The sequence below is a fragment of the Podospora pseudopauciseta genome, assembly GCF_035222475.1.
Source record: "Podospora pseudopauciseta strain CBS 411.78 chromosome 2 map unlocalized CBS411.78m_2, whole genome shotgun sequence".
NCBI lineage: Eukaryota > Fungi > Ascomycota > Sordariomycetes > Sordariales > Podosporaceae > Podospora > Podospora pseudopauciseta.
The window spans coordinates 2,773,333-2,796,421 of record NW_026946663.1 but is presented as its reverse complement, the minus strand read 5'-3'; the positions used below and the strand labels follow the sequence as shown (position 1 = coordinate 2,796,421).

The 23,089-nt window shown below is 45.4% G+C and overlaps 1 protein-coding gene across 1 annotated transcript; it reads left to right on the top strand.

The window, feature by feature from the left end:
- Positions 1-6,436: 6,436 nt before the first annotated feature.
- On the top strand, positions 6,437-8,128 carry QC763_0038080 (uncharacterized protein; the record flags this gene model as incomplete). Its single annotated transcript, XM_062905581.1, has 3 exons — positions 6,437-6,503; positions 6,553-6,662; positions 6,725-8,128. 3 exons carry the CDS (start codon positions 6,437-6,439, stop codon positions 8,126-8,128), a joined length of 1,581 nt encoding a protein of 526 aa, XP_062768651.1.
- Positions 8,129-23,089: the final 14,961 nt, after the last annotated feature.

The window sequence follows — 23,089 nt, the reverse complement described above, 5'->3', positions numbered from 1 at the left end:
TCACTATGCTTCCTGCAAACTGGCCAACACATAGAAAAGAAGAGGCCTATCACAAGGATCACTTCCAGCTGGTCATCCGCTTTTAATTCATTCGGCCGCTTTGCCGCCCCTCCTCGCCGTCCCCGCCCTCCTCGCCCTCCTCGCCCTCCTCGCCCTCCTCGCCCTCCTCGCCCTCCTCGCCCTCCTCGCCCTCCTCGCCCTCCTCGCCCTCCTCGCCCTCCTCGCCGTCCTCACCCTCCTCACCCTCTTCACTCTCCTCGCCGTCCTCACCGTCCTCGCCGTCCTCACCGTCCTCGCCGTCACCACCATCGTCACCATCATCACCGTCATCACCCAGGCTCGCTATGTCCGACTCATCGGAGTCAGAGTCGAGCCGGAAAAACTCCTCAAGAGACATGTTCGAGTAGTCAATTCTCCGTTGAGGCGGTTTCGCGCCCTTTCTCTTTTTAACCCCACTCCACTTTGTCAACCTTCCGCATACCTCGTCGTCACTATCGTCAGATTCAATAGGTTTGTGGTTTCTCTTCATTTCCCACAACTGAGCGAATAAAAGCCGATCAGGATGGCCGAAACCAAAAGGTTCCCACCATTTAGGGTCTTCAAGCTTTTCACGAAAATCTTGAATAAGACGATAAGGATCCTTCCAGTTTGGATCATTACGGTTAAGAGCGAGATGCCATTCTGGGAGGGGGGATTCGGCCATGATTGAAAATGGGGGGCGTCTGTTGTGGAATATGGATGGCAGGGACCGGGTGGTTGGTGAAGGAGGGAGAAAAGGAGAGCTGAAGAATGTACGCAACGGCCATCTTTATATCAAGAGCAGACACACCGCACGTGATGTTTGCCAGGCTTTGAACCAACGTGCCGTTAACTTGGCAGAATGTTCCATTTCGCCAGGATTGTTTCACTGAGACCGACATTTAGAGTTGCGATGGTTCTATAATCTGGGCTATCAGATGGAGGTACTTGAGAGGATGCCAGATGGAAGCAGCAGAGTTGTAAACAGTCCTATTCAGACTACCTAGCATTCCCTCGCATAAAATCCCAACTAACGCAGGGTCACCGCTTATTGCCCCTTCTTACTTGCCCCAGATCTCGTAGTCTGAGGGCTTTCCCTTATACATAGCTAAAAGCCCCTTGCTTGCGCCATTGCGTCTCAGTGAATTAAAAAATGAACGAAGTTGTTTCTTTGTGGGACTCCGAGAGCTGGAGTCATTGCATCGCAGACCAGGTCGCCAATCGCTGAGATCACCCTGGTCAAGATCATCCCGGTGTATGGCAAAACCAAGCTCATTGATTGTTGTCGTAAACACGCGTTCATCATGCTCTTCGCTCATATTCCCGCTAGCGGACATTATGTCTTGTTGATAACGTCGGAAGACGGCGAGGGAGGGTTCGACGCCGAGAAATCAAGAATGTGTCGCGGTTGGGTGAACAGGCAAAAAGTTTGACGGTTTGGTTGACAAGGTAATGGTACTTTGGTGGCTATAGGAGGATGAATTGCTGGAGGCGACGAGGAGTCCTGGCCATTTCCGGAAATTTGGATTAGTCACAAGTGAGGTGAAAGATGATAACAATACTCACTTCCTAGCTCGGCTGCCACTCTGTCGACACAAGAGCACATAAAGATTGGGTGGCCGCCCGGTGTCTTTCGATTAATTGATGAAGAAGCGTCGGGTGTAAGCTAAAGGTAGTGAAAACGTAGGGGAGGCTCCAGACCCCAAAAAATGAGGAGACCTCAACTGGGTATCTCACCCCATGACCTGGCGAGCTCTGATTGGATTTGGCGACATACCAAACTGCATCGCAGAAAGCGAAAGGACTTGCTTAAGATTACGTTACGGAATATCGACTGTCTGGTCTTCCTGGCCACTTATAAGCGCTCTTCTTATCATACGGGTGGTTGCGAGCCTTCAAACACTGACCAAGCTGCGCGAATCCGGTCTAAAGGATGCAGGGTTAAAGCAAATGAGTGGCTTGACATGGTTGACTCGCTCATCAGGTAACTTGTAGCGACGGCATCGCTGATCAGGGCTCATATTAGCTGGGGAGCCGGTCTGAGATTAACATTTCACAAACGTTCTATGTATGATGGAGTGAATGTGTACCTGAAGTTGCGAGGGGGCGTGGAACGATGCTCTCCCGATTGGTCTCACTAAAAGCCAAAGAATCCGGGCTTAGCCTCGTGCTCACCGTGCTGACACACCGCGACTTCCCACACAGTGCGACTCTGGACGTGATTTGGTTGTACTCCGTATTGTTTCGCTATTGGATACTGTATTCACCACTTTAACCCCGGAAAGTTTAGTGACGTGCTCAAGCTCGAGGGCCCAACGACATCTGCAGGCTAGATAGCCTTGCAGCCACCTGGCCAGCGGCCTGCATGCAGCTCTTTGAGGTCTCTTCCGTTAAGATGTCCAGCGCCATCCTTGGCAACAAAGGACAGTGATTTGGCCAGATCAGCTGGTTCAACAAAGGTACAGAACCAGACGCGAAAGCTCTTGGGCGACGAAAAAGGATAGGCATAGGTACAGGCAGAAACTCGAGCTCTGCTAATACAGAAAGAGTTGCACAACCCAGTATTAGAGAGATCCCACAGAATAGGGGTTGGGTACCCTGGTAGAGACGTGTATACACAATGCTAGCTAGATGGGAAGAATAGATGGCTAATAAGATTGGGAAACTATTATTTACCTTCCATTCCATCTGCTCTTCGCCCGTTGTCGTTTGTCCACCGATGCGAGATTATCACTGACTGAAAAGAAAAACATGGGTTCTCTGTTCAGAGCCCCGGGTCTCACGTATAACAACCGAGTATTAACAATTTCATTCAGACCTCTAGTGAAAGCTTTTACGCGCCGAATTTTTTGTCTAGCAACTGAAAGAGCGCTCTTTCCATAATTTAGTGCGTTTGAACAAAAACCACCACCAAGAACCCATGTTCCCAAGACACAACCAATCTTCTACCAACCTTTTGTGACCATTTCAAGCCCGCAATTGTCCTTTTCTCTTACGGATATGACCGTAGACGGTTCGCCAGAAAGACCACCACATTCACTCACTCCCAAGCGGCCCAGCACCAGCAATGTGAAGGCTTTAAGAGAGACTGGCAAACCCGCTCGTAACCCACGAGGATCATCAGCCACAGAGCGTCAACGTATATTATTACCTTAACTTACATAAAATGATACCTAACTAATGACTGCTGTAAAGGCAAGCCCTTGCGCCCTTGGAGCCCAAATGAGCTCAAGACTTTGCAGTCCATGCATAATAGGAATGTTCCATGCCGCGAGATAGCGGTATTGCTCCAAAGAAGCACTGGTGCTTGCGAGTACCAAGTGTGGCGCCTCCGTCAGAAAGGCGACGACTTCTGCTACAAAGCCGGGAACCAAAATGGAAAACCATGGAGTGAAGTTGAGATCAATAATTTGCAGTCTATGCGCAATAAGAATGTCCCGTTCCGCAAAATAGGGGAAATGCTCGAAAGAAGCGCTGAGGCTTGTGAACGCCAAATACAGCGCCTCCATAAGAAAAGCAACGTCAATAAAGCCCCAAAAAGACGGCCGTGGAGTGAGGATAAGCTGAAGACTCTAGAGTCTATGGTCGACAAGAGGGTTCCGCTCAAGGACATGGAGGCTGAACTCGGAAGAACTATCACGCCTATAACAATCAAATCACAACTACAGCGCCTCACCAGACGGAACATAGCACGGAAGGAGCATCTGTCCAAGAGCAAGACTAAATCAACCGATACTACGACTTCACTCGATACAAGCATTGACTCCTGTTCATCGCGTCTCAACAGACGCTGGAGTGACGGGGATAGTGAAGCATTGTGGTCTATGCGTGGAAGAAAGATTCCATGGAAAGATATTGCAAAATGGTTTAAGAGATCGGAGTCTGCATGTAAAAGTCAATTCACAAGACTGAAGGATGTTCGCGAGCATGGAGATAAAGTCAGTGCGGAGTTGAACGAAGAAGGGCACCACAGAGCCGACAGCTGTCCACCGGAGCAGTTGACTGATAACATCGGGAACATGCAACCGCCCTATGAAGATGCCTACGAAGAATCCCCGGTAGATCTTCACACTTCGTATCTGAAACCGACAGCGAGCACGCAACTTGTTCGAGGAGGCTATCCTGCCGTGTACCAGGACCTAGATGCACAGAGCTGCTCAGAAGATGTGTGGTCACCTTCTTGCTTTTGGTGTGTTCGCAGCAGAAGGTTTGAGGGCGAAGGCCATGCTCTAATGAGTTATCAGTCCGCGATTCCATTTCTTCAGCAAGGTACGGAAGTGTTATTTAACGGGGATGCTTACACTCTCCAACATAACGGTTGGCAAAGTGGAATGATGTTGATCAACATTGAGGATTTTGGCCGGTATCTTGACGAACAGGACTACAACAAGACTCTCGAGGCAGCACTGTCCTGCATTACAGAAGCGCCATGCGAGCGCCTTTCCCCAGCATCACTTTGTTCCTTCCTAGGCTTGACGGTACAGTCTTTACTGGCTCAGCGGCTAGCAGGGCTGGTAAACACCGCACCCACTTCCTCCTGTCAGCTTGAAGATGTCATCATCACTCATTTATTGCGCTGGAGGAAAGACGAGTTTTTTATCTCTATCTTGGTTCTTCTAACTGGAAATGGGAAAAGGAAACTTGTGTGGGAACCGGAGTACAGAGTGCACCATTTTGCTCGCCAACTGCTGGTAGAATTTTGGAATGAAAGAGGTGGAAGAGACAGCACAACTGGCCACGATACTGTTGAATATGAGGCTTTCGCCCTGAACCATTTCAGACTTGTTGAAGGGACGGTACAGGCACTGGTAGAATGGACGGGACATGACAGTGCCGAGGACACATGGGAGCCTTTAACAAAAAAGATGGCAAATAGCTGGGAAACGGGTTGCTTGGGTCCCTATATCGACACCGAGTATACCGAGCACGCTCTACAACCAACACCACGTCCACAGCCACAGCAGCATCAACCGCCAGGAGAATCATCGGAAACGCCTCACCCCTCGCCATTTCGAGAGACTGGGCCTGGTCTCCAGGCGGTGGCGAGACGTCGAAACCTACAACCAACTTACGACGGGCAGCAATGTCGATGTGAAGAGGATTGCAATGAGAGCTGCTGGAATGTGGCAGCAGGGTTACTATGTGAGAAGGTAATTTGCCGACTTCCTACTTGCAGAAATCGCATAGGAGAGTTTCGCTTCCGAATATCCGACACCTCCGACCGTGGTTCTGCGCTTTTGACGCTTGATACGATTCCGGAAGGCGCAATTATTGGAGTTTATGAGGGAAAGACTCTGAATAAGAAACAGGCCGGCAAAAGATCAGTAAGAACTTCAAGAAACGTCAATATCGAAAGCAGCTCTTCTAACGGACAATATACCTAGCCAACCTATATTGCTCATTGTGGTGACGGGATCTATGTCGATGCAACAAAGTCTGCTTGTCTGATGAAATATATCAATCACTCCTGCGCACCGAATTGTCAGATGGAGAAACGTGTTTCTCAAGAGTCGCCCACCATCGTCATCCGAGCTCTGAGAGATATTGGCCCTGACTCAGAACTGACTACTGATTATGGCCGCAAGCCGGCGGTAGAGGTTTGCCGCTGCGGTGTTGAGAAATGTCGACGCATTTTCTGAGGTTTTGGGAAGTTGTTGTTGTGGGGATGGGGGTGATATTTGATCTTCAATATATGGAAGAATTGCAAGTGGCGATGCGGAATTTCGGGGCTGTAAGGAAATAAATGGACGTGGTGTGGATGCCATTTTTGTCTCGTGATGGCCAGAAACACTCTGGTTTTTAATGATGGCCGTGGTGGTTCGGAGACGCTGAAGCCTGGTTGAAATTCATCAAAGCTCAGTTGTACCTTTGTATACAATACATCTGGTCATCGCTTCCTGAAACGGTTTAACCCACCTGCTATTGTAATTATTGCATTGTTGTTTCAACAAAACTGATACCGGTATCCAGCATCACACTATCGTGCCATCATCGTCTCTTGAAAGTATTACAATGCACAATGGATATTAGACAAGTGGAACGATGCTACCTTATATGAACGGTATGTACTCACTGCGCTGACACCGCGCGATTCTGCAGCAGGCAACCACAGCTCCCCGCATCATTCAAGACTTGCCTAAATTTAGACGTCGTTACAACTCTGGGTGGCGGCTAGGCTGTGGTCGGACTCATCTCCCTATTGGTCAGCCGGTGCAGGAGCCAAGGGCGGGGTCTCGCGCCAAGAGCTGTGGTCCGTCCATTGGATGAAAACTGTGGAGCATGATGAACGATTGGTTAACACTAGTGGATCCCATTCCTGCGCGCTCACAGCCATCCATTCCTCACACGTCACTGCATCTCGAGACCTTTTTCTCCAGACACATAACCAGGACCTCGCTCCCCCTCCGTTCTCATTGCCATGGCCCATACTCGAGCCCACACAGCGGCCCAGAGGGCGCTCCAATCGCCGGCGTCACATAATCAAGGTACTTGTTCTTCGCGGCGCCAAAGGACATCTCCCGCTGATGATTGCAGGAAATCGACCCCAGGGCATCCGGCCGCGCAAAGGCAGAAAGCGTGCAAGAACTAAGTACGCCCAACGCAATCTACACCTAACTACACCCAGTGAGACGCCGGACACACAAGTATGCCCTCTCTCTTTTATATTATATGGCTCACAAGCTAAGTTTGGTCATGGGATCCATAGGAACAACCAGCGCCTGTCCAGAGCAAAGGGTGCAAGCGCAAGCACTCAATCGAACACGCACTCGACGCAGACCCAGACCCGGACCCGAAGCGACCACGGACATTGCCGTCACGCCCTACTGAAGACGCATTTAGCGAGCCAGCGATTGGCAACGGCGCCTACAAACACACCAGCCCAGTTGCTTTCTGGGTGAAGAAAGGGCGTTGGCCAGAGGAGCAGGACTGGCCTGAAGAGACCTCGGAGACAGACTTTACCATGAACCGTCTACTTGCACGGAAGAAATCGTCGTCCAATCTGCGGAAGCGGTCGATCTCTGCCACATCCACGACGCCCAGTGACCAGAAGCCGAGGGAGGAGAAGAGTGCGCCGTATAGGGACGTGCGGTACCCGCTCCTACTCCAGACCAAGGGCTCATATATGGACATTTCTGAGCTTGGTATCACGGATGCGAGCAAGCATCTTGTTAGGGATCTTCTCAGTGGTGATCAACCAGTCCCCAAGGAGACGCTTTTTGACGACGATATCTTCGTGGATGCTTGTCGCAACCTCGAGAATAAGAATGAGGCGAGGATCATTCAAGACATCTCAAGGCTTATCGTTCCTTCGGCGGAATCGCTCACACTACGGAACAAGAAATATAAACGCCTTGTTGAGAGCGTTAACGAAGGGTGGAACAACTCGATTCCTCTCACCAGCACCCGTCCCCAGCCTGACTACTCTGTTGGGTTCAGGCGAAATGCGTTCACCGAGGACCAGCTCGCCAAGTTGTCGCCGTTCATTGGCGACTTCATCGCCGGAGATCAGTCTCTCTTTATGGCCACGTACTACATGTACTTCCCGTTCCTGACCTGCGAGGTGAAGTGCGGCGCCGCTGCGCTCGACATCGCAGACCGGCAGAACGCCCACAGCATGACCCTTGCGGTACGGGGCATCGTCGAGCTCTTCCGTGCTGTCAATTGCGAGGATAAGGTCAACCAGAAGATCCTTGCCTTTTCTGTCTCGCATGACCATACCTCGGTCCGGATCTACGGCCACTACCCGGTAATAGCTGGGAAAGATATCAAGTACTACCGCCATCCGATCCACAAATTCGACTTCACTGCGCTTGACGGAAAGGACAAATGGACGGCATATCGATTCACGAAGAACGTCTACGACACATGGATGCCCAAGCATTTCGAGAACATCTGCTCTGCCATCAACCAGCTGCCGTCGGATTTGGACTTTGATGTTCCGCCGCTTTCCGAGGCGACTGGGCTTTCCCAGGATTTAGGTAACTTAATGCGGTCAGATACCAGCTGCGCTTCTATACCTGACGAGCGGGGCAGCCAGTCGAGCAATGCCGAGCAGCAAGCGGTGACTCCAGGTACCTCATTCAGTAAGCCGAAGAGGAGGAAAGGATAAGTCCCGGAAGGGCTGTAAGATGTTGGCACACGATTATTTTAAGGCTTTCATTAAAAAATTCACAAGATAACATTCTCGTACACCTTTAGTGACGCCGTTAAACCGTCTGTGCCCCTGGAAACAGCTACATTATACAGAGAATCCCCCCACTGGCAACCCGAGCTCCACCGGCAAGGACTTATGCTTACTGTTTCATTACTGCCTTCGGCGCCCCGTCTTCGTGGTATATCGAACTGCGAACAGGTAAACGAAGTCGCGCCCAGTGATTGACTTACGGATAATCAGTCGGGTAGTAGTCCTAGACTCTTACCCGCTTCCCCTCGCCTGCTCTATCACAGAAAGCTCTAACTACCTCCCACTTTTGCTTAAGCTGGCAGGTCTGACGTTCGCTTAGTATTTACTAATCCCGATTACTTCCGACCGAATTCCCCTATTATCGTTAAGGCAAACGCCTTACTATAAATCCGAAACGAATGTACTAAAAAGAAAACTATCTGCGAGCTTTCCGAGGCTAAGTATTTCCGACATATTCTTTAATAGTAGTATTTACTTAAACCACGATACGTACTTTCTACTTATATATAGAGATTATATAGTCGCTTGTAGGATACGGTAGGCGCTTTAGACGAGATCTAGCAGGCGAAGTTAAAAGTGGTAGGAATATCCGGGAAACGGTAGTACTTACTTTAGTAAATAGAGGAAGAGGTCTAGCAGGCGAAATTAGAGTTTTGGCAGATAATTAATATAGCTCGGGTTACGTTTTCCGTTACTTATATTATCGGTATTTCTTTTTAAAGCCATCTTCGAGTTTAGTATCTTCGCGCTTATTAATTAAATATATCTTTATTTCTATTTTAAATAGCTTATAACCGACCTCTAAATAACGTTTCCTATTATAATAGTACTTAATATAAATATCGAAATCCTTATTATTATAGACCCTATATTTATAGTAAATATCCTTTCGTTAAATATTTAAAATATAAATATTACTAACTTAAAGGCTTATTCGATATAAAACCTAGTTATAGAAGTTTTATTAACTTTTACTATATACTATAATCTTTTATATACTAAGTAAAAGCTAAATAACTTTAATATTTCCGATATTTTTAGCCTATAATAAAGGAGCTTTTCTAAAACAATTTCGAGATAGAAATCGATATAGCCGGTACTAAGGAGTAGCCTAGCTACCTTAGTACGGCTATTTCGCGAGGCGATTAAAAAGTATTGCGCTAAAATAATCTTTTTGGTCTATAAGGAATAGTCTAACGATTGTTTGGTAGCTACTACCTGCGGCATAAGAGAGATATTCGACGATATTTCGTATCTTTTTAAACCGCTACAGTACCTATTTTAAGAAGAAGCGTTACCGCATCGATATAGCTATTAAGTAAAGTTATAGTTAATAGTGTCCGTCCGCATAGCACCTTTTCTCTAAGCAGGTAATTTGAGAGTATATAGGTGTAAGACGTACTATATAAGCCCTAACGCTGGGAAGAATACTAATAAGAAAAAGCTTTAAGCTTAAATATTTATAGGCGTCCTAGTTAAGTACGAGGGTATTCGGATTTATCGGATCTAGCGTCCTAAGTTAAACTAAATTATTAAAGTAAGAGACGTAATATTCTAGGAAAACTAAGGCTTTACTAGTAAGAAAGACGATCTCGTTAAGGAACTTAGTTAAATTATAGTAGCGGAACTTTCCGACCTTCTTTCGCGGGCTTATATTAAAGACCTTATTATTAGCAGCATTACTAATAAATATTATTTGTAAGCTAGCGAGTATTAGGGAAACTACGGTATATATATAAATTAGGCAAAATAAGGACGAAGATAGACCTAAAGTGTGACGAACCCCTATCCAGAACCTCTGAAAGGGATATCGGTTGAAGGCACTTCTGAATAATCCTGGTTCGGTGCAGCTAAACAGTGCACAACAAGATGTCTCGATGTAAACACTAGATGCCGTGAATACAACTTGAATTGCATACTGCGGAACTGTCTATCTACGCCAGCCAGTTCCTCCGTATATATAGACCTGTGGACCGTGGACCGTCGTCTTGTATACGGTCCTCGGTCCGCTCCGTATTGGCCGATACTGGACCGTGGACCGTGAGCCCCGCCGCGGTCCCCGGTCCCCATCTTATTGGTCCGTCTGATCTCCTGGACCGTGAGCCCCGCCCGATGGCGCGGTCCAGTCTTGATTGGTCCTCGTGGCCCCACTGTCTTCCAGAACCGTGACATAAAGTAGTTGCCTTACTAGCGCTAAAGGATTTCTTTAAGTAGCTTTACTTTAAGTATTTCCCGGGGGTAGGAAATACGGAAAAAGTAGCTCGGTGGAGTTTCCCTATTAACTTTATTAAAAGATTTTTCTTTAGTTAGTAAAGCTATATGATTATATAGTAGTATAAAGCTATAATAAAAAGAATAGTAGTTAAGTGTTTTTTTAGGAACTTATTTAAATATGTAAATGTTAGAGCTTATAGTAACTTAGCCTACTCTAATGGTATATATATAGTAACGGTGCTGTTGCCCGTTATAAAGTAAGTTAAAATCCCTAGCTAGCTAGCTTACTAGCAGAGAAAGATATCGAAAATATAAGAAGATACTAAAATAAATAATAACTAAATAGTAATTTATCCTCTTAGACTTTCCCTGTAGTACCCTATAATAAGGAAATATAAAAGAATATAAAAAAGCGAGTAAAGTAATAATCGAATAGGCTTTAAACTTAAAATAAAAAACTTAGCACTCTTTACTTTTAAACTTACCGCATAACTTTTTTAAGTATACTAAAATACTTCTTGCCTAATACCTTTTCTATTAACCCTAGTATTTACCGATATATCCGTTTAGCGTCCTCGTGCTTCCTTTAGTTATTAAGTATAAACGTAAAAGCGTTTATACTTATAAGCGTAAACGGATATTCCTTACTTAATACTTTTTTCTTTAACTTTAGTACTTGCCGATATATTCGTTTAGCCTTTTCGTACTTCCTTTAGCTATCGAGTATATTTGCGAGGTTATTTATACTTTAAAGCGTAGACGGATATTCTTTGCCTAATACCTTTTCCTTTAACCTTAGTACCTGCCAATATATCCGTTTAGCGTCCTTATACTTTCCTTAGTTATTAAGTATAAACGCGAGGGCATTTATATTTATAAGCGTAGACGGATGCTCCTTACCTAATACTTTTTCCGTTAACCCTAATATTTACCGATATATTTACTTAGCCTCCTTATGCTTCCCTTAGCTATTAAATATATTTGCGAGGGCATTTATATTTATAAACGTAGATAGATGCTCCTTACTTAATACTTTTTCTGTTAATTTTAGTACCTACTAATATATCCGCTTAACCTCCTTATACTTCCTTTAGCTATTAAGTATATTTGCGAGGTTATTTATACTTTAAAGCGTAGATAGATATTTTTTACTTAATACTTTTTCCTTTAACCTTAGTACCTGCCGATACGTCTACTTAGCCTCCTCGTGCTTCCCTTAGCTATCGAGTATATTTGCGAGGGCACTTATATTTATAAACGTAGACGGGTATTCCTTACTTAATACCTTTTCCGTTAACCCTAGTACTTGCCGATATATCCGTTTAGCCTCCTCGTGCTTCCTTTAGTTATTAAGTATATTTGCGAGGTTATTTATACTTTAAAGTATAGACGGATACTCCTTACTTAATATTTTTTTCCTTAACCTTAGTACCTACCGATATATCTGTTTAGCCTCCTCGTATTTCTTTTAACTATTAAGTATATTTATAAAGTTATTTATATTTTAAAGCGTAGACGGATACTCCTTACTTAATACCTTTTCCGTTAACTTTAATACTTACCGATATATCCGTTTAGCCTCCTCGTATTTCCTTTAGCTATTAAATATAAGCGCGAGGGCGGTTATGCTTATAAACGTAAACGGATATTTTTTACTTAATACCTTTTCTATTAACTTTAATACTTACCGATATATCCGTTTAGCCTTCTCGTACTTCCTTTAGCTATTAAATATATTTGCGAGGTTATTTATACTTTAAAGCGTAGACGGATACTCCTTACTTAATACCTTCTCCCTTAACCTTAATATTTGCTAATATGTTTATTTAGCCTCTTTATACTTCCTTTAACTATTAAGTATATTTATAAGGTTATTTATACTTTAAAGTATAAATAGATATTCCTTATCTAATACCTTTTTCTTTAACTTTAATACCTGCCGATATATCCGCTTAGCTTCTTTATATTTCCCTTAGCTATTAAGTATATTTGCGAGGTTATTTATATTATTAAGCGTAGACGGATGCTCCTTATTTAATACCTTTTCCGTTAACTTTAGTACCTGCCGATATATCTATTTAGCTTCCTTATACTTCTTCTAGCTATTAAATATATTTATAAAGGCATTTATATTTATAAGTGTAGATAGATATTTATTACTTAATACCTTTTCCGTTAACCTTAATACTTACCGATATATCCGCTTAATTTTTTTATATTTCCTTTAACTATTAAGTATATTTATAAGGTTATTTATACTATTAAGCGTAAATAGATATTCCTTACCGAATACCTTTTCTTTTAACTTTAATACTTACCGATATATTTATTCGGCCTCCTTATATTTTCTTAAATTATAAAAGCTTCTACTTACTTTAAATAAAAGACCTAATAGCCTTTCCTTATTATCTGCCTTCTCCCGTAGCTTTAAAATATATTACGTATATAGAAAATAGTTTATTTATACTTTTTTATTACTATAATCTGGAAAGGGAAATATATTATTAAGCTATTATAGTACTTTAACGGTTTATTCCTTTCGCTCTTTCTTTTAAGCTAATTAACGTAATATCGATATTTAAATTAGCCGATAAATATTATAAATATTTAATTTCTTTTGTTAGAAAATAAATATATATATTTTTAAAGTCCTAATTACGTTAATAATCCTTAGCCTTCCGGCCGGCGGTAATAAAGATTATGGAATATCCTTTTTAGTTAGGAAGTATATAAACTTAAGGTAGTCCGCCGCTAATAAGTCGTAATCTAAAATATATTAAAACGAAATTAATTAAATTATAGTAATAAAGTTTTAAATACTTTAATATCGGTATTGGTCTTTAAAGTCCTAGCCTAATAACTCGATTATATCCTTATTATTAAACTTATATAATCTAAAGTATTATATAATTAAAATTTATTTTTCGGCTATATAAGTAAACGCCTACTATATTACTAAAAGGAAATTAGTAAAAAATTTTAGTAACGCGATAGTACTTACCGTATCGCGTATTTAATTTTTCTTTAAACTTTTTTATAATAATTTAAAGGCTTTATCTTTATTTATTTTTTTAATTAAAATAATATAACTTTTAAGCTTTATTAATTTAACCGTAACTTTATAATTTTATATTATAAATAAAATAGATTTTTTCCGGCTAAATAGAAAATAGTTAGTAAAGGTAATATCGCTAAAGAATAGCTTTTTATTATTAGCGTTATCGATAATTAAAAGTCAATTACCCGTACTTTTATAGCTTAAAGCTATTTTAATAAATACTTTAATATTTATTTTTACTTTATCGATCCTAAGTACCGTAAGCTATTAGCTAATAGTACGGTATACGTTTTTAAAACTAATAATATTTATAATAGGAATCTAGAAAATTAAGTAGTCCGGGTACTTATTATTAACGCGAAAAGTAACCTCGAACGTAACCTATATCTTTTCTATCTTTTCTAGGCCTTCGATTACGGTCCGTTAATAATTATCTTTATTTATATTAAGATAAATCTTTTTAAAAAGGTTTTAAAAAATCTTTTTACGGCCGATAAATTCTTTATTACGTTTAAACAGGATAATTTAGTATCGCTTATTAAATACTTTATTATATTAATAAGATCCTAACTATAATAGCCGCTTAAAAAAAATAGTTTAACTTATAGTTTTTCCGCTACGTTAAAACGGTAAATATATTTTTAATAAATTACTTAATTATATCTTTAACGAGTTTAAAGTTAAAGTATTTTAGACCCTCGAATTTATTTATATTCGAATAAATTATATTTAGCCTTTAACGACGGAAATTATAAAAGTAAGTTAAAGACTCCGTTATAAACTATTTTACGTTAACTATATTATAAATCGCGTTAAAATTAATATATAATTTTTTTTATTATATATTTAATTAACTTTTTTACTTAACTTCGTAATAAAATACGTTTTAATATTGAAATGGTGAGAAAACACACAAACCAACCACAACACCACAAATATACCCTCAACAGGGTGTATGAATGAGCGCACCTTCGTGACAGTAGCTCGCTCGCAGGCCGCACTCCACGTAGGACAAAGAAAAGACTCTATGGGCTCGCAGACCACATAATAAGCACCTGATCGGCCTGATCAGAGGGCCAGAATTGCCTGCACGCGTGCAAGGCACAAAAATATGAAGAAATAAAAGTCGATGATCTCCCTAAAACAGAATGTCCGAAGCAGACCGCTTATATACATGACCCCTGAACCTCCGAATCCTCCGAGAGCCCCACTTCCTTACTCAAACCCTCAGGCCTGTGGCCGCACCCCAAACCAAACCTCCCTTCGCATTTGACCACTACAAACCAGTGGGCAAATGCGTACACAAGAAAAAAAACATCCCTTCCAAGCGAAAAGAAAACATTATTTAGCAAAAAGAAGAGAAAACAATTTAATCCTGCCACTCCCTCATCCATTCTCCCTTGATCAGAGAGAGGAGCACCCTCACTTCTCGGATCTCAGAGCATACCTCCGTCCCTGTCGAGCCATCATAACCGGCGACCTGACGATCTCCTCCCTTCGTCTCTGAGGAACTCCAGGAGCCCACTCCCATCCCATGAAACAAGGTGTGTGATCAGGCGAAAAGTGTGTTGTTGGCGACCCTGAGTGGTCATAAGTAGGGGGCCGGGCAATTACTGGCCCAGAGAGAAGCGGCGAGTCCATCGTCACAGGAGTACGGAGCCCAAAAGGAGTTGCCACCCTGCTTGGTCGTTGAGAGTCGCTTGACACGCTATATGGTCCAAACTCTTCGTGATCAGAGGGATGTCGAGAGGGAAGAAAAGCTGGCGTTCCTTTTCCTGCCTTAGGCCACGTAAATGGTGAGTCTTTGTTCTTCGCTGTCTGCCTGGCTTGCAAGGCACGATCATCCGATATTTGCGTAAGCCGTCTGAGAAGGAAAGAGCACCCTGTTGAGTCTCCCTCCTGTTAAGGCCTGTAGGACAGGTTGCACAGTCCTATCCTCTGGTTATAAATACCCGTGCTAGTTCTCCTCACTCCCACTCACTCCTTATCTTTTCCAATACTTATTGACTGCTTCCTTACAATGGCCTCTTCTTTCGGGGAACCTGCTGCTCCGTCTGATCAGGTGGTCGACGATCTCACTACTCAAGTGTCCACAACCTTTTTTACCAAGAAACTTCCTAGTCAGGTCGAGGGAGTCCTCGACCTTGCAGCGTACGACTGGTCCGAGGTTGCCATTGACTCTACTCAGGAGCCTTTGCTTGCTACCCTCACTCATCGTCCCACTGACCTCACCCGCGCTCCCAACAATCAAGGCGTTGCCTATAAGAGGCACGTCTGGGTCCGACGTCCTACTTGCGTTCACGACTCCATCATGCCCAAAGGAGCTAATGCTTATCACGATATCTCTCTCCCCCATCAGGCTGCTCTTTGGTACCTCAAGATTTCCCCTCTAGCTCCCAGCCACGTGGCGGCTCCCCTCTACCTTGAGTGGTTCCTCCCTGATCTGACGAAGAAGGGGGGTAAGAAAGAGTGGCAGATATTTTTCAAGGACATTGGTGCGGACAGGACTGTCACTGATCACATCTCCAAGGTGTTATCGAGCAGTTCAGTTAGGCGGGTTTTTGTCGAACGGTCCAACGGGTGGTTCTTCGGGCGTTGGCTCTTCGAAATCGTCAAGCGGGCTCATCGCTCCAAAGGCTTATTTGTCCAGGCCACCGGGTTGCTGTAAGTGCTGCCCTTCTGATCAGGCTTTGGCCGACACTAATATGCGGGATTCAGTCATGCCAATCCTTGCGATGAGTGCGATCAGAGCTATCGTCGGTCTTTCGTGACGTTCCCGATGGGACCAAGACTAAGGTGATGTGGCCATACTTTGGCTGCGTGGGAAGAAAAGACTTCGATTGGAAATGTGGGAATTGCTGGCATAAGGGTATCCATTGCTCATGGTCCAGTGTTGATGAGGACAGCTATTACTTCGAGGATCTCGGCAGTGGTGGATTGTCGAAATTGGATCGTGGTGCAGTGAGCCTGATTCCTGGTGGTGAGAAAGTTGATTGGGACCAGGAGTGGGAAGAACAGCGGGTTGAGTACAAAGCGCTTAGGAAACAGCAGCTGGATAAGAAGAAGGAGAGAAAAGAAAAGGAATAATCTTCCTCTACCTCTGATCAGAGGGTGGAGCATAAAGAGAAAAGGAGATAGGAAAAAAGAAATGACAAGAAAAGAAAAAATAAAAACCTGAAAAATGTAATACAATAATCTTTACCCCAAACAGTCACCTCCCTTAGTGTCTTTCCTCCCTTTGAGAACAGACAGCTCCAACAGCTCTGTTCTCACAACACAAGCTTCAGTACCCTCTCAAAGAATAGCAACTGCAACGTCCTCGTCATCGTCTCCCCCTGATCACCCAAGAAGTCCTCTGGTCTACCCTTCTTCAAGACCACCTCTATGCTTTTGCCCTTCTCAAATCTCCTCTGCATCTCAGCATTCTTCCGTTCCATCTCAGTCTTCCCCCTGGTCATCATCCTCCCTGGTGTTTCTTCCACTATCTCTTCTTCTTCATCCTCATCTTCCACCATATCCACACCTTCCTTCACCCTATTCCCAGGCACCTGCTCAACTCTCCCTAGTCCTGGCTGCATGTCCGTATCCTCTTCATCTACATACACGTCTTCCAACCTAAAAAACTTCTTTACCCTGTTTGGCGTATAAGAAGTTCGCAACGGCACCCCATCCAACGTTTCCAGGAAGTAGCAAGTGTTGCCTGGTTCAACCTTTCTCACTCTGAAAGGGCCGTCCCAGCGGTACTGTAACTTCCTTACCACACTCATATCCAACTTTCTATCCATTTTATACACCAACACCAAGTCCCCCCTTCTGATCATGCTGCTCTCAGGCCTGATGCTGCGAATCCCTTTCCTGTTCTTTCTCGCCGCAGCTTTCTGTCTTGCCATGCCAACCCTCTCAGCTACCAGAGTCAAATTCATCTCCTGTGATTTCAACAGTCTCGCCCTTGCCTCTATTAAATCCATAGCCGCTCTCTCCTTCCAGTCTCTCCCTGATCTGTCGGAGCCAATCTTTTCCCACTGGACGACTCTCCATGACGGTACGTCCTTTTCGATCGGCGTAATGGGGTTAAACCCATGTGCTAGATAGAAAGCACTGTACCCATGAATACCTCGTGTCGTGGTCCTATCAGCAAACAACACATAAGGGAGCCACTGCTTCCAATTCTTCCCCGTCCCGTCCGTCATTTTTGCCAGCATTGATGCAATTGGGATGTGACCAGACTCTGTCACTCCATTTGCTCTTGCGTTGTAAGGTGAGACCACTACCCGGAGAACTCCCAACCTCTCCAAAATCTCCGCAGCTTCCTTCCTAAATTCCGATCCGCCGTCCACTACCACGATCAGAGGGTGACCCCATCTGAGGATGATATCGTGCAAGATAAAGTTCTCTACCCCAGAAGCCTTGCCTGAGTTCAAGACCTTCGCTTCTGGATACCCAGTCAAGTCATCCCTCGCCTCCAGAAGGTAGGCTTTTTCTCCGGAAGCCGTTGGTAAGAATTGAACGTCTAAATGCCACTTCGCAAATGGGGTAGCCAAAGGTTCAGTGTATAAGTGCCAGTCCTCCCAACGCTTCGGGCTCCATTGTTGACATTGCCTACATGTCTTGATCCAAGCCTCGACGTCAGCGTACATACCCTTCCAGTAGTAGTTTTCTACTACTCGGGCGTAGGTAGCTTCTCGTCCTTTGTGGCCCATCTCGTTGTGACACGCATTGAAGACTCTTTCTCGCTCGATCAGAGGGTCAACAATTCTTCTGGGGAAAGCCTCCTTTGTTTGGCTTAAGGAACAAAACTCCGTCTTCGAGAATCATTTTCAGGGCGTCATTCTTGATGGTCTGAACGTCAAACCTCGTCCTAGCCCTTGGCTCCGCACCAGTCGCGAGGAACTCGGCGATAGCATGGGAGTAAGGAGACCACAGTCCGTTCAAGTAGGGGCCTTGCCCAATAATTTCCTTTTTCTTCTTCCTGATGTTCACCCGCCAGACACTCACTTCCTGGATGTCGTTCTTCCAGATCCTTGCGTCAACTTCATCATCAATGTCTGGTTCCAACTCCTTCTCCCTCAGATCAGAGGGGCCAGGTGGCTTTCTCGATAGTGCGTCTGCCACAAGGTTCTTGCTCCCAGGGATATGAACAATAGTGAAGTCGAAGAGTCTAATCCATCCCAGCCATCTCATCATTAAGGCGCCGGGAACGTCACTAGCCGCCCCCTGGACTTGGTGGACCACCACTTGAGCATCCGTTTCCACCGTAAAGTGCACCCCGAAAAGATACCTTCTAAATCTCCTCAAAGCATACAACAGTCCTCTCAACTCTCTCTTGGTGGCATCATACCTCTGTTCAGCCGGGCTCCAAATACCACTCTCAAACCGACAAGGGTGCCGTTTTCCATCAGGTCCTACTTGTTCAATCACCGCTCCCCACCCCGTCAAGCTTGCATCAAAAATAACAAAAATTCTACCGAAACGGTCATCATCAAACGTCAGAGAAGCCAGACACGGTGCTTCTGTGATCAGAAAGGCAAGCCACTCCATCGCACCCTGTTGAGCTTCCGTCCATTCCCATCTCGTGTCCTTCCTCATCAAGAAATACAGTGGGACTGCGATCAGATTGAAGAGCGGTACCCATAGTCGATAGTAGCCGGTGATCCCCAGGAAGGCGCGAACATCCTTCAGATTGTGGCAAGTTCGCCATTCCCTTATCTTCGCTATCTTTGTCTGATCAGGGAGGCGTCCGTCCGGTGTACAGGAATAGCCAAGGATAACAGTTTCTCGTCTGCACCAAAGGGATTTCACGGCTGCAATGGTGGCTCCTGCAAGCTCACAGTTAAGCAAGACTGCGTCGATATTCTTCAAGTGCTCCAGGACCCACTTCCTAACTCCTGGCCTCTCTTCTTCACCATTGTAGTCCCACCTTGGCCCTTTCACTGCGATATCGTCCAGGTATGGCCGACACACCTGTGGGATAAGATCTTGAAAGACTCTGGTCACGGCTCTTTGGAATTGGGCCACCGAGTTGGTAGCTCCTTGAGGTAAGGTGCACATCCTGAACAGGCCGATGGGTGTCGCGAAGGTAGTAAGGTCCCGGCTCGTCAGAGCTAATTTAACCTGGTCGTATCCAGAGAAGAAGTCGAGCAAGGAGGTGATAAGGCACCCTCCAAAGTCTTCGCTAAACTCCTCAGTGCTTGGAGGAATGAAGGCATCTCGTTGTGTGACCTTATTGTATCTCTGGGCATCGTTGATCAGACGGAGACCACCATCCTTTTTCTTTACCAGGAACCAGTTATTGCGGTAGGGACCATGCGCTTCCTCAATAATACCTCTCTTGACCCGTTCCCTAAGGAGTTCGATGACTCTCCCCATAAGTGGTTTTGGGATTGGAATAGACTTGCTTTGCCACGCATTGTGAGGGATAGTCCTGATGTGTTGAGCAGGGAAGACCTCTTCAAGGATCCGTCCACACTCGGTGAAATCCCAAGCCAGGGCAGCCTCTCTTGCGAATAAGATTGCCGTAAACACCTCAACTTCTTGGTCTGTTAAAATGTCGGTGGTTTGCTTGATCAGATCGGCTAACCGTTCCGAAGTAAGGCGTGACCCTCTGATCACTTCAGAAAACTTAGGAACCACGATATCGTCGAATTCTGAGCCGTATTGTAGGGATTCCTTAACTGCCGCCCATCTCCTCGCTTTCCAGTTCGGGTCTCCTTCGGGAGTGCTACCATCTGACCCAGCGTTGTCAACTGGCTTTACCTTCTTATCTGCCCTCTTGTACATTGTTGCAGTAGTAACAGTCTCCGCAGGCGTTGGCCAAGCTTGCTCAAAAGTGGTAATTAGGCTGGTCTTGATGTTATTTTTCTTCTCAGAAGGGGGCGGGGGTGGAGGCGGGCGACGTTCATGTGGCTGTGTAGCGAAGAGGCTGCGTTGACCTGGTTAAGTAAGGGACCAGTTAAACATCCCCAAGCACATGGATGCAATATCGGGCTCAAATGGGGTTGTTATGCTAGTCGTCTGATCAGACGGCGACGATGTCTTTGGCAGCGGTGGCGACGGTGGTATTGATGGTACTGAATGTAGACCTGTTGTGAAGGTCGGCGGTGGTGGTCGTTCTTTCCCAGAGATTTCATCTGGAGTTAGAGTTCTTGTCGTAATTTCCACTCTTCCAGGCTAGAACAAAGACTTTTCCTTCTGACGTCCTCTCTTTCTCTCCCTCTGATCACCAACATTCTTTCCTCCCTTGCTCTTAACATTCCCCTTTTCTTTATTTTTATAGGAAATAATATTAGACGCCAGACAATGATTCAACAATGGTAAACTTGACTCTCCCAAAATAAAATTAAGTAAAGAACGCCCAGCTCCCTCATCCAGTCCTCCAATTACTTTATCCCCTTCTTCCAGCTCCTCCGTCACCCACTTAGGGACAGGTACTTCATCATTAACCAGTCCCTTAAACACTTGTAAGGGTCAGCTGGCGGGAGAGGCATTGCCTCGATCCCTACCGTTATATTCTGCCTTCATCTTATTAATCACCTCCTTCTTCACCACATGGGCCTTGATTAGCTTTCCCCTATATAACATATTCGCGCTGATCATACGGCCCTTCATAAAATCAAGGGTGAGGCTTGTATCCGTGAAGAACGGGATCCCCAACAATAGGTCATGGAAACCCAGAGCCTCAGTATTATCAATAACAAAGAAATGACACAAAATTGGAACCCCAGCCAGCACTACTGGAGCCTGGGTCTTACCTATAAACGCAACCGGATCCCCATGAAGGCCTTTAGACTGTAGGTTAGTTGACACCATCGGTAGACAGAACCTCTCAGCCACAGCCCTACTGATCAGGTTGCACTCGGAGCCTGTATCCAACATTGCTAGCACCTTCTCTGAGGTTGGTGAGACGAAGTTACAGTACAGTGATGGGACGTTGTGGGTACGAGTGACGGCTCCCAGGAGATTTCGCTCACTACCGGAAAGCCGGTCAATGGGCGTAGACAGCAGAGTCCGCAATCGCTCTTTTGGGCTGTCACCCGGTTGGACCTTGCCCTCGATGATTCTCTCCCAGATGCCTCCCTCAACCACACCATACTCACCATCCGTTGTGATGCCATACAAAGCGGGAACTGTCTTCCTCTGATCAGATGGAGGAGTCTCGCTATGTCCAGCTGTCTGAAAATTCGTCCGGACCGTTGACGGCAAGGCCTCCCCCTTCTGTGGGACTTCTCTCTTTCCATCCGGGGTACTCCTGGAAGATCCACGCCACTCGATCACCTCAGCATCCTCGGCCACACTCTTCACATAGTCCATCAACCGGTAAGCAAATGTGGGTGAAACCCTGCAATGCTCTTCCAGTGTGAACTTAGTCTGACCGCAGGCGTACTTTTTGGCTTTCTCGGCAATGTAATCTCCAGGGTCCTCTGCCTCACCATCAGGCAACCTTGAGCCACTCCGGACTCTATCCCCCTGATCGGACGAGACTCCCTCCTCAACTACCTTCGGCTTCTCCTGCGCGGGGGTGAGTACCACTTTCGGATTTTTGGCTGAGGCTGGGTCATCCGTGTTCTCTTCCGGCACATCCTCGATCCTTACTCTCTTCGCTCCCTGCGCGCTCACTCCCACTTCCACCTCTTGATTGCAGACGACCATTGGGACCTCATCGGAGCGCTTCAGAATGCTTCTAGGCGACCACTTCTCTTCTGAGCAGCGTTGTAAGGCATTCCTAGTAATGTAGTCACTGGCTGAGTTCTCGTTAAATGGTCCGTAGGGTTTGGAGTACCCATGAATCCTATTTAACCGGATATCCATAGCCCTGGCCATCTGAGTAGCTGTCTGTTCCCTCCCTCTGATCAGAGAGACCTCAGGCCTGTATCCCTTGCCCTCACGAGCTTCCCAGTGCTCAGCCCATTTCGTGTAAGCTTCATAGGCCCTATTCAGTTCTGGTTTCAGCGAAATTGCCGCGCGAACCAGATCGCCAACCTTCCCTTCACGCTGCGCCTTCCTCACATCCTCTTGATCAAGCCACGCTTTTTCACTATCCGGCCACTCCTTCTTACCGATACACACTCTACCTCCTTCAGTATGGCACAGTCCCCATGCCTCATCATACTCCTTCTTTGGACACTCCGTCGACTTGGCGTAATGGCCAGACTTGCCGCACCAGAAGCACCTTCTTGGTGGCGGAGGACTATCGCGGTACTGCCCCCCTGATCTTCCGAACTGGGTCCTAGTGTCAACCATGGAGAAGGTATTGAAGGACGAATCCATTTCCCCGTTAGGGCCAGTGCCGAAATCCGGAGAGTAGGGTGCCTGGTCTTCTAGATGTTGAACACGGGTCCTCATTACCCCAGATTTGCTGTTTCCCGGTGCAGAAAAGCCGCCGTAGATGTTCGCCCTCAAATGCTGCAGTGCCATCTCTCTGTCCACCATGGCGTTAACCGCCATGTACTGGTCGAGTACCTCCGCCGCCTGATCAGAGGCAGCAGGGGAGGGTGCAATGGTTGATTTGTCCTCCTTATAGATTTTTCCTCCCACGTCATACCCATCTTCGATCACATCATTAATCCAGTCGCTCCAGGCAATGAAATTCATGGATCTCAGGCGACGTTCGGATCCTC